This window comes from Clytia hemisphaerica, unplaced genomic scaffold (genome assembly GCF_902728285.1).
Source record: "Clytia hemisphaerica strain Z4C2 unplaced genomic scaffold, Clytia hemisphaerica genome assembly, whole genome shotgun sequence".
NCBI classification, from domain to species: domain Eukaryota; kingdom Metazoa; phylum Cnidaria; class Hydrozoa; order Leptothecata; family Clytiidae; genus Clytia; species Clytia hemisphaerica.
The window spans coordinates 89,191-101,540 of NW_027104522.1; the positions used below are offsets into that span (position 1 = coordinate 89,191).

General features: G+C 35.3%; 1 protein-coding gene across 1 annotated transcript in view; it reads left to right on the forward strand.

Moving 5' to 3' along the window:
• The window catches only part of LOC136821969 (filamin-C-like), a 30,323-nt gene extending 19,867 nt beyond the window's left edge, over window positions 1-10,456 (forward strand). The window contains exons 9-15 of the mRNA XM_067078186.1: window positions 20-171; window positions 645-734; window positions 1,106-1,727; window positions 2,061-2,315; window positions 6,483-6,631; window positions 9,351-9,522; window positions 9,960-10,456. Coding sequence (XP_066934287.1) covers window positions 20-171; window positions 645-734; window positions 1,106-1,727; window positions 2,061-2,315; window positions 6,483-6,631; window positions 9,351-9,522; window positions 9,960-10,252 — 1,733 coding nt within the window. The 3' untranslated portion in view covers window positions 10,253-10,456. The remainder of the gene's footprint in view (window positions 1-19; window positions 172-644; window positions 735-1,105; window positions 1,728-2,060; window positions 2,316-6,482; window positions 6,632-9,350; window positions 9,523-9,959) is intronic.
• Window positions 10,457-12,350: the final 1,894 nt, after the last annotated feature.

The window sequence follows — 12,350 nt, forward strand, 5'->3', positions numbered from 1 at the left end:
ATATAATTTTTTGTCACAGATAAACATCTTTACGCTGAGCTATACGAAAGGATTGGAATAGCGGTTGACACACAGAATTCAGGAAATGGTTCGATAACTGCTAAAACAAGAGGACCAACGGGAAACCAGGTTGCTACTGACGTCGATAGAGAAGAAGAAGGCAGTTTTACGGTATGTTAGAGAAAAGTACCTTCCTTCTGTGTTCAGTAATTGTTACCAACAATACAACTACTGAGTTTTCCCAGGGCCATCGAATGATATCCAATGTCTCTTTTAAGGTTATCAAACTTTAATACAATTCCCTCATGCAACTTATGTATTTGGCTGATCACGTTTAAATGAACAATAAAAGATAGATTCCATGAAATTATTTTGGACAAACCTCGTTTTTTAACAAAAGGAAAGTCTTCGGTTCAACGTTTCTCTTTCCATAAGAAAATGTCATAAAGATAATTCATGTCTTACTTTCTGTAAGGATATTCCAACTCTTTTGGGGGGAGAAATTTGTTGAATACCTTCCACTAATTTTTTCTAACCTTAGCACAAGGTCCGATTAACTTTCAAATCATTTTTCATTGTGAATTATTGTTCTTGACCAAGGTGGATTGTATTGATGTTTTCTAATGCGATATTTTCCTGATTAGGTTTCATTTACACCACAAGTGATTGGTGAATATCGAACGAACGTCTTTTGGAATGATAAAGAAATACAAGGCAGCCCTTTCATCGTTTGGGTAAGTCTTTTTTAATTTAATGCTTCTTTTCCCATGTTCGAATCGAGGATAAAAATATTTCATTCTCCCTTTTAATCAGCATTCAGGGGGTGTATTTTGAGGGTTGATTATAGCTTTTTATGAAATAACACAAAAAAGAAGAGATTCTAACGCATTAATTTTATCTTTCTGTGGAGGCTCCATAACTCAAAGACGCACGGGGAACAAAATTGTATTCCTAAGTTAAGGAAATTACGTGTTATGGAGTAAAGTTTATAGGCATTGTTAACTGAAGAGACCATGAAATTTGATCGAATTAAGGAGACGTTCGAGTTATGGAGGTTCGAGATAAAGAGACTCCACTGTTTAATTCTTTTTATTTATTTTGTCAGGTTAGCGATCCAACAAAAATCGTTTCGTCTGGTGATGGATTAAAAATGGCGCGAATCAACGAAGAAACGCATTTCGAGGTCGAAACAGCTGGTGCCGGTCCAGGTGATTTAGAATCATACACGGAATGTGACGGAAGACGGGAAGACGTAACAGTTGTTCAGAAAAATGAAACATTATATGATTGCGCGTTCCGACCCGATAAAGTCGGCGTACATAACTTATACGTGAATTATAACGAGAATCCAATTAAAGGATCTCCATTTCCAGTCAAAGTCGGTGATCCCGAGGAAGTTGTCGTTATTCCCGATCAGGATATGGTCGTTGAAACGTCCAACGAATATTCGTGCGTCGTTAAACTGACGGAAGATGCCGGCGAAGGTGACGTCATCAGCAAAGTCAGAGGGCCTGATGGTCACATAATACCAAGCCAAGTCAAATATATCAGTAAAGCTAATAGAGAAGTGGCGTTCCGCCCAACTCAACCGGGGCGTCATGAAATGGATATTTACTATGCAGGCGCTCGCCTTGACGGCTGTCCGTATTACATTAACGTAGCAGAGAACCAAAGGCAGAGAGTCGACCCCAGGAAAGTCCGAGTCACAGGTCCTGGAATCACAGAAGGTAATGTGTTCTTTGTTTTTCTCGTGTCATTTTTTCCATATTTTATCCATATTGACACAAGATAAGTAAATGGTACATGCTCTCTTTCTAAAGACCTTTAAAAAATACTGACGAGGGAGCTTACAGCTGGAAGCATCTACGCAAAAAGTGTCTCGTTGGATGCCTTTTTCGGAAAATTTGAATTTTCAATACCTATAAGAGTCAATATTTCGCAAATTTTTAGGTTCATCTTTAGAACCTCACATGTATATATCCGTCGTTTTTCCCCGTAAGGGTTGCATCCTAGGTCTTAACTTTACTCGTGTTTACATTTTGAGTTTTCCCTGCTTTTAGGTACCGTGAACGAGCCATCCTGTCTCAACGTGGATGCGCGGGACGCAGGCCCTGGTCATTTAAGCGCAACCGTACGTGGAGTACGTAATGACGTCGTTGCTGGTATACGTGACAATAAAGACGGGACGTATGACGTGACTTATACACCAGACGTACCAGGAGCGTACGCCGTCGACGTCAAATGGGACGAGGAGCACGTGGAAGGAAGCCCGTTTAAAGTCACTGTCGAAAATAAACCACACCCTGAAGCAGTCCGTAAGTATTTTACGTATAATTCATGATATTTATCATAGTTTAAAAGTAGAGAATTTAACTACTGTTCACCAGTTTTTCTTTCAACCCCATGTAGGTAAACAGACAAAGGAAAAAGAACAATCCTGTTAAGATCGACTGCGGTGGCAATTTTACTGATTCATGAATCTCTACATAATTTAGGAATTAGTTATGTAAAACTCTTGATAAATGCCGCCGTTGCCATCGTCAACTTTTTGGCAAACATTTCGAAGTAAACGACTGTTTAGAATTCCACCATTGGCCAAATAATTAAAGGCAAGATAATAAAGACATTCAAAATCATATCATAAAATGAAGAAAGTTTGGTAGAATTGTTCAGTTTCACAAACACAGGAATAAAAAACGCATAGTAAAGAAAGACAGACATTTCAATGATAACAAGGTCAACCATTGCCAATTTGCTTTGAAATAAATCAGGCTGTAATAAGGCCTGCGGGGTACATCACATCCAAATCTATTGATTTACAGTGGTTGGTAATAACATTGAAAATGAGTCAATCAGTCTAGAAGGCAACCTTTAAGTAGAGACAACTTTGAGCTTGTATGAAAAGGCTAGCTCTCGTTACCATTTTTCCTCTCATCTCAAATCCGAAAAATGGGCAAAAGTTCAAAAAACACCAAAATTAGATTTAGATTTTTCTCAATAAGTTATAATCAGCTCCTCGATGTGACTCTCTACAAATGGAAGTTGGGATGAAATAGATTAGAAGCCATTATGAAGCCTATATTACCCATTAATAATATTCATGACGTAATGTTTAAAACGGAAGTATCCAAAAAGACCGGGGATTATCAAAATTTTTGAATTTAAATTATATGATTGGGTGCTCTCTGTGTGAAACATGAATCAGCAGATTTCAAAAATTATGCCGACCGAAAACAAAGAAAGTACTAGAGTCAATCCGTCATTCTAAACACGGCCCAACTCTCATGAGGTTTCACTTATTTCTTCCTTTTGGAAAGGTTGAAGATTCCTTTTCAGCCCCCAATGGTCCAGTACCAAACTACTTGAATTACAAAGGTTCTGTCAATCTGCTACATTGGGTTATGCTAATAATAAATTTTAAAAAATAACCGTAGTGATGGTACCCGCCGGAAAATGCTAGAATCGGACATTCAAATCACTAAAATAAAACATCTGACGAAAAAAATGTTGGAGAAAAATTTATGTTAAACTGTACCAATCCACACTTAAGTGGACAACTTGACGGTTATATGAATTCTGGGTGTCTCATCAGTGCCAGCAACTTTCTGGTGCCAAATTAATGGAAAACCCGTTTAGCCTTGTGAAAAAAATTGCGACATGAAATGATACTGTAACAAACCGTACTTTGCAGTTCTTTTTCGCGAACAAAAGTTTGATACTGGCTAGAATTGTTTATGTCGATTTAAATGCTGATATGAATTATTATTTCGGATTTCTTGCTTTAATTAGCTCCCCAAGGAACTTTAACCGAAGATCAATCAGAACGAGGAAAACTGCCCGTTGCTATGGTTTCCTTAATTATCAGTTGCTAATGACCCAATCTAATTACATTATGCATGAATTTGTATGGGACCTTTTATGTAAAAGACAATCTGATGAAAAGACTGATTTAAGTATTTTAAAGTTCTTAATAGAATAAGATAAGAAAGGTCTAATTACTTAACTGCACAAGTAGGAAGACAAATTCAATCCGGGGGTTTACAATAGTTTTAAAATTGTATCAATTACAGATTTTGACGTTTAGGGCGCGTGTAATTTTAAGTCGATTTAAAAACTGTGATAAACCCACATTCCTCGAACAGTTTCCGTATAAAAAGATGTATTTTGAATTTCATTGTAACTTTTTTTAACATGTTACTGAGACCCCCTGGAATTTTTTTTTTCAAGATTCATCAAAGCATTCTCTCAGCATAAAACTATAACTGACTCATTGCACTTTTATAAGGCAGTAGAACAAATTTTTATGTTTGATCCTTTTTTTTATATAGAAACGTCTCTTGAAATATCATTTTGACAAGTTTTATAAAGTTCAGGCTTCTTTTACAATATTTGTCAACGCTTGTACGAATCATTTGACTTTTAAGTTGATTTAGATTCTTAGTTGTTTTTGGGGGACCTGGACTTTGATTTTATGGTACCATGACTAGTACTCAAAGCGTAGGTAAGGATCACAATTAGATATTTTCATTTAAATTCTCATTTGATTTGAGCTTTAGTGTGACTTTTCATCATGAATCAACATTGGACATTATCAGACTTAACCCGCAGTTCGCATTTTTTCAAACTATTGAGGCATCGTCATATCATTCTTAAATGTTTATAAATGGTTCCCACCCGTATTACTTAGAGTCTTTTTTGTCCTGTAGTGGGGATTTTTTACGCATGATCGTCTAAAATTGATAAAAAAGTGATATGCATCTTTTTGAGCCAACCAAACTTTTAAAAAGACAGAACCTAACGAAAAAAGATACAATTTTTGTATGTCAAAACAATGTTTTTAATGACATAATCAGTCATAAAGAAATTTGAAAATAAAAAAATTACAAAAAAAATGACATTGTTAAAAATTAATGTAATAGCAAGATCTGATAGATACAAAGTTGCAAGGGATTTCTCAAGGGAGATGACTTTTTTATAACAGCTAGGACAAGCGTATAAAAGTATTTAAATACCTGTGTGCAGTTTTTTTATCAATAAAAAGAGGAATTTTTTGTGTCATTGAATGATAATCAGAGAAAGATAGAGAAAGAGCAGTTTTGCAATACGACAAGAAGTAAGGGTGGTTTCAATTTTTTAAGCAAGCTGTGCTTGTAGAGACATTTTATATATTTAGAAGCAAATTTGAATCAAAAGAAAATTAAATATTTTGACACACTAATTTTTATGACTGAGAGTTATTAATTGGTTGGAAATCTAACATTTTTGGATCACTCGTTTGGCATTTGGTTAAATTTTGGTTCAAAGATTTTGTTCCATTTGGACAATTTATCAAGAACATTTTCGATTAACGCATCTCTAGAAAAGAGTTAAAAACTCGACAACAAAAGAGTTAACATCTTTGGAAAAGCATAGCATTGTTGCGGATATTACACAGATCATTTTAAGAAAACAGGTTAAAAATGCTGCCACCTAAACGTGCGACGGCATCTCCAACTCTCGAACTTCGTGGAACCAAACCCCCTGAACATCAACGTCAACTCGAGTCCACTCCTTTCGAAGAAGAACGACGTATGGCTAGACAAGAAACCATTCGCTCTCTCCACCAGCATCACCACCAAAACAACAATAATGAAGATTATCACCAGAGCTATAATTCACATATTGAGGCACCACAGACTGGGGTTACTTACATACAAGAAGACGGGCTAGTTAAATCACATTCAGCTTCTTTAAGGCAACGACAAGCAGCTAACAATCCGGTCTCAAAGCAATGGTTTGACCAGAACAACTCTTTAAGAAAACCAACGTACACACAACATTACGATCACGGTATCGCACGACAGACACGCTCCATGAACGCAGTTACGACTCACGATCAACACAACAGACAACACCATTACGATCGACAACAAACGTCACGATCCTTACATGGTGATTTTCAACCATCACATAATCATCGTTCGTCAGCCAGTTCTTTAGGTAGAATCTTAGATAGTTGAAGAGAAAAAGTTCTTTCGCAAAAATAAATAAACTCTATCATTCAGTACTTTTAAATAGGTATTTCAGAAAAAATTACTTCTTTGCTGAGAATGTTATTTTTGAAGGGCCAGGTTCTCCTGATAACTCTGGATTGTCGTGTGTATTTTAGATACTGCACCTTAACAACATGGTCTCATTAAAAAGGGGGTAAATTTGGTCTCGGATAGCCAAATGACTCATTGTCATATTATCTTTGGTTTGTTGCTTTAAAATTGAGGTTTTTGGTTTCGTTTTTTTCCTAGATGTTTTTTCTCTTATTGGTAAGGTAATTACGAGTGGACTATCTCAAAATAAGGAATTCTAGAGTGACGACAATACATCTTCCTACATAAGATTTTGCTACCCCCTTTTTAGGGGAAAAACCCTGTTTTATTTTAGCTCTGTACTTTTAATCAAAGAAAATGAACGATCTATAGCTCTAAACCTTAATCTCTCTCTTTTAGTGGTTGGTGGTGAGGGCATCAAAGAGGGGACAGCTGGACAACCAGTCACTTTTCACTTAGACGGGCGAAATGCAGGACCTGGTCAACTAAGCTGTCGATGTCGTGCACCGTCAGGTCAAATGACCTATGTACTCATCTCAGATAATAAGGTAAAGAAATATTTAGAAATTTTCTGGGCTTATTTGTACCCATTTGTAAAGTATTCACATTTCTTTCTCTTCAGACGGATTTCCGTCTCAGCGAAACCGAAAAAGAAACTTTTCCTCCAGTAGAATTTTGCCTTGACCACTGAATGTATTACTGTTATATTTTGTTGAATGTCCGAGCCATAGTTTGAGAATCGACCCTTAGAGAGACTGAAATTCAAAAATGTTGTCAATTTTTTACGTTTTTCCTACCCTGAGAGAGACTTTTCCTCCACAATTTCAACCAAAATTTTCAAATTTTAGTCCAAATTTTAAGAAACTAAGACCTTTTGAGGGAGTCAATTTTCGTAATTTTGGAACCCTTACGGAAAAAGATTTGCTTTTAATGGTTTTTTGTACCCCTTGAGGGCCTTTCGAGTGAGTGAAAAAGGACCCTTATGGCTCGCGCATACCCGGCACCCATTCCCTAAGTACCCCCCCCCCCCCGAGTTGAATTCTTCTGCAAATTATGGACGTGTGTTAACATCTATTTCAAATTTACGATCTTAATTTTTAGCTTAGTCTCAAGGACAATTACTTTAGACTTTTCACTGGGACTTTTTTGAAAACTTAATAATATTCTAAAAGTTAGCTTCCATTAAAAAAATAATAAACCAGCTGCGCTGGAAGCTCCGGCTTAAGAGATTAAAAGATGTGAAAGATGAGTTTGTTGAGTTAGAACGTTGCCCACAAACTACTCATTAGAACAGATCAGAAAGCAAAGTAATAATTCTATTGCAGAGCGAGTATGAGAAATAATCTTAACGAATACTTTAATCGTAGAAATTTTAGCGAGACTAATTTTAGCGTTTTAGCGAGTTTTCCCTACTTTCGCTAAAATAAATCTCGCTAAAACACGCCAAATCCACAGATCGCTAAAATTTATCCGCGCGAAATTTGATGTTTTATTGCCTTGATACATTTTTATCAATACGAAGGGTTTCAGTGAAGAGAAATGCTAGAAAACGAACTCAGTCAATAATGTAATAAGAATATTCGCTAAAATTTATCCACGCGAAATTTTTTGAAATCGTGATTCGCTAAAATAAATCCAAAAAAATTCAAGATTTTCCTGACTCGCTAATATACGCTAAAATTAGTCTCGCTAAAATTTCTACGATTAAAGTATAAAAAAAACAGCTGAAAGTTTAGCTCTTCTAAGTGATTACACATGCACTTTCTTGCCTAAAGAACCAACCCCACCCCACCCTCCACTCATCCTCGACTAAAAAGTTCAAAATTGGAGCTAAACATTTAGGAGTTAATATCTTCAAGTTCTTATAAATTTATTTTTTTCTAAACTTGCCAATAGTGAAGCCATGATGTGGCGTTAATTTGATTGTCCGGATAAAATTTTGGGAAGAAAAATAGCCTAATTAGAGGCCACGGCTTTTAGCTAAGCATTATTTTTTGTTGGGATAATTCTTGGAGGAGAGTAGGATAAACCAAATAAAATGGTACAATAGTGTAGTGTGTATGTAATAAATAGTGGTATATTTGGAAAAAACCTGTTTCGGGTTTGAAAAATCTTCAAAAGGAACGGTCGCCACAGCCAATGAAATTACGACAAAGTCCAAAAAATATCATTTTCAGTTATAACACTGTGAAAATTTCTCCGATCTTGTTCAAATTTACACAGGAATTGTGTTTTAGTATCCTTTACTGAATTCCCATAGTGATATGTTTGTAAAAAATCTGTGTCGGGTTTGAAAAATCAAAAGGAACGGTCAACAGCCGTGATGAAATTACGACAAAGTCCAAAAACGATAATTTTCAGCCATAACACTGTGAAGATTTCTCCAATCTTGTTCAAATTTACACAGGAATTGTGTTTTAGTACCCTTTATTGAATTCTCATAGTAATATGTTTGTAAAAAATCTGTGTCGGGTTTGAAAAATCAAAAGGAACGGTCGTCAGTCAACAATGATGAATACAATAAAACAGGATCATTTTCAGCCATACACATAACACCATAAAAATTACTCAGATCGTTTTTAAATTTGAACTGTAATGTTGTAATTTTAGTATTCTCTTTTGAATTCCAATGGCTGTGTGTTTGAAAGTTTCATTTCCAAGTTACAGAGTTTTTACGTCTAGAAGAAGTTTTAGCCATATGCAAGATTTAAGCACTCGATCAGCTGACGATTCATGGCCAAAATTTCTCCAAAGTCTTTCCACATTGTTGGAGAGCCAGTATGCATCAAACTTCTCATAAATCATGTCCAAAACATCATGAATAATGATGAAAATGATCAATTTTTCACTGAGATTTGCTTTTCGGCAGCCATCTTTTTCTAAATACTTTCGGCGAATCAAATCACAATATTATCGGAATCCAGATAATCCGTTTTTATTAAATCGGAATAGATCATCGGATTAGATAAACAAACAAAAAATGTCTTGACCGTCGGACGAGAGAGAATTTAAGGCTCCTAGGCCGGAGCAAAAAGTACATCACATTGAGTTCCGTGCTTACGCACTAATCATATGTACAGTAATGATTCCTATGGCATTCTATGATTGATTTACCACACTTGTTTTAAAAACTTACTACAGAAGTTACTACAAAATGGCAAACACTTGATTTCGCATTATTATTCTAAGGTGATCTGCATAATTTGGTTGTTTATTAGAAATCTTTTAAATTGAGAAAAATTAAAATTTCAATTTTATCGTTTTCAGGATGGTACTTACACTGTAGATTTGAATGCTTCTGAACCAGGGCTTCATACAGTCGAGGTTGAATGGGATGGCCAACCTATACCAGGGTCCCCGTTTTTGGTCCGCATCATGCAGGCACCCGATATGAAGAAAGTTCGAGCACACGGTCCAGGTCTACTGTCCGGAATTATAAGTATGTATTAATTATTCTTGGGACTATCCATTGCAAAGGATTAGAACCATTTCAGTCCAGCGAAGAGGCAGACCCGCCTCATTTTATCATCACCCGTGTTTCTTTATATCCTATCATTGATCTCAAAGAGACCGGATGTTATCATCGGAGGCGAAATTATATCGTGAGAAATGTAAAACAGCTTAAAAGTTCTCAAAAAGGTGAAAGCTAAGTCAAGTTAAGGTCAATAGAATTAAACACACCATTAAAAGACCTTTTTTGGTCAATTCATCCTCTTTTGCATCGAACGTGATACACCTTTATTATAAGAACAATTTAATAAGAACAACGAGGCTTAGAATCTCCAAAAAATAAGAACAATTCAATAAAAATGCTGAACCTTGAATTTCACTTAATCCTATGAATAACATAACGTAATTCATTTCTTTTAATTTCAGATCAATTCAATGGAAATTTTCAAGTTGATTCCAAAGGTGCGGGTCCTGGCACAATGAAAGTACGTATTCACGGCCCCAAAGGTGCTTTTAAAGTCGAAATGTATCGCGATAACCCTAAAGATAGATCAATCAATGTACGATACAATCCGTCCGAGCCTGGATTATATACGGCAAATATTTACTGGTCAGATGAGCACATTGTTGGATCACCGTTCGAAATTTTTGTCGCTAAGAATGAACAAGAGTTGAATGAATGGAGACGCAAAGCGGAACAGTCTCATAACGGTTACTAGACTTATTTCCGGTTATTTTCTTGGTTAAATTTTATGTTTTTTTTTGTTGATTTGGCTTCTGCGGGTCTGTTGCTTGACCCGGTGTTAGATATAAACTACTTCTGTGTAAGTAAGGCTCTATTTCATACACGTTTTTTTTTTTATAAGAACGTCAAAAATTTTTGAAGCCTTCGGATGTTCTTAGTTTTTTGGATTTGAAGCCTAAAAATGTTCTTAAAATGTTTTTATTTTCAGCATTTTTTGAGCATTTTGATGTAATTTCTTAAGGAAATGCATGTTTTTAAGTCTCCAAAGCCTTAGAATGTTCTTAGAATGTTCTTAAATTTTTGGGCCTCGAATCCTTATGTTCTTATATAGTTTGTTCTTATAAAAAAAACGTGTATGGCACCGTAAAAAAAATTGTAGGCTTTTGTTGACCATTTTTGATAGAACCACGAAGAAAGTCTTATGTGACTTTACCCGAAATTTCGTAAATCTCTGTCGAGCCGCCCATAAAGGGGAAAATAACAATAAGTAATGATACCGAATTTCTTCACATACTTTGTATCTATATATTGTTGTTTATATTTCTTTTGTTATTGTATACATAATAATCTTCTCTTTTTACTTTTGTAAAAAAAAATATTTCAATATTTATAATATGACATAATGAAGCTCTCTAGATTTTGAAACATTTAGGAAAATCCTTAGATCTGAAAATAAAAAAAAAACTTTGGGAGCTTGCCGCGCTTTTATCATCATCAATAAATATCTTTTTGTTAGTCATTTTTTTGTTTTGTTTTCATTATTTTTTAAATCAAACAATTTTCAATTAAGTGATAATTATTATTTCTAAAAATACATTTATGACTCAGAATTTTAAAAGGTATATTAAGATATATAGCTGTTCATTTTTCACTCCTTTTTCATTGGAAAATTATATGTGGTAGCCGAAGGCACCTTCATACAGCGTGGCTCATTTTGTAAGCTATCATAACATTATATCACAAAGATAAATCATTGTTCATGGTATCTATGGTCTAAAGATGTACAGGTTTCAGTACCAAAAAAAGACTAAAAGCTCTCAGTGTATACCATGCTAAAATAGAAACCGAATGTAACAATCAATTACGTGGTTACTGGCTAGGATAGACGTTGACCTAAAGTCCATTCGCTTTGAGTTTCTTTTGTTTGCCAATTTTCAATCAATACTTCATTTCTAACAGATTACCGTTGAAAGAATATGTTAGAATTTATCGAAAAATTATTCTGAAAAGGGCGGTTGTTTTTTTTTTCAGGAGTTATAGTGCTCTAAAATATGTTTCTAACATAATTTGTTGTATTTGAAGCATCGTTACTTCTCGGTCCTTACTGGTTCCTGGTTCCAATATTATTTTGTAACATTAAAACCTAGTGGCCACCTTGGTATAGAGATAGACTACCCTTAGAGAGACTGAATTTCGTCTATTTTTAACGTTTTTGCCACCCTTAGTAGGGAGAGACTATTTCCCCAAAATTTCAGCTAAAAATTTTCGAATTTTTGTCCAAACTTTTCGAATTTATGACCTTTGAGGGAGTCGATTTTACAGAGGCTCAATTACTTTTTATTTTATTAATGGTTTGGCTCTCACACACACACCCGGCACACATTTTGCTTAAGCCCTCCCCGGGCCCCTATTGGAGAGATTGTAAATTCGACCTCAAAATATATTCATATATATATATATATTAATACAACCAAAAATTCTTTTGTTTTCCAAGTAGGCTTGAGCTGAGGAGAGTGGTTTTATTTTAACCGGTTTTAGCTGTTAGGATAGGGTTTCATTCAGTATATTTATATACTTGGAGGATATTGCCGTTCATCATCCAAAGGGTCTTTGATTTATTACTAAGGTGAACAAGGATGAGAGTACAGCTACATTGATATATGGCATTTACGAAACTTGATTGAAATTAATTTGCCAAAGACGTGGTAACCTGATCATTCGGTCGGTAAAAAAGTACGTCGGTAAAAGTCGTAAACTAAAAAATATTCGTCGTGGGCGGAACGTCTACCTACGCCCAAATTACCGCCTAGCTCTTACCTAATGCTCAGCACACAATCTCCCATACATTACCA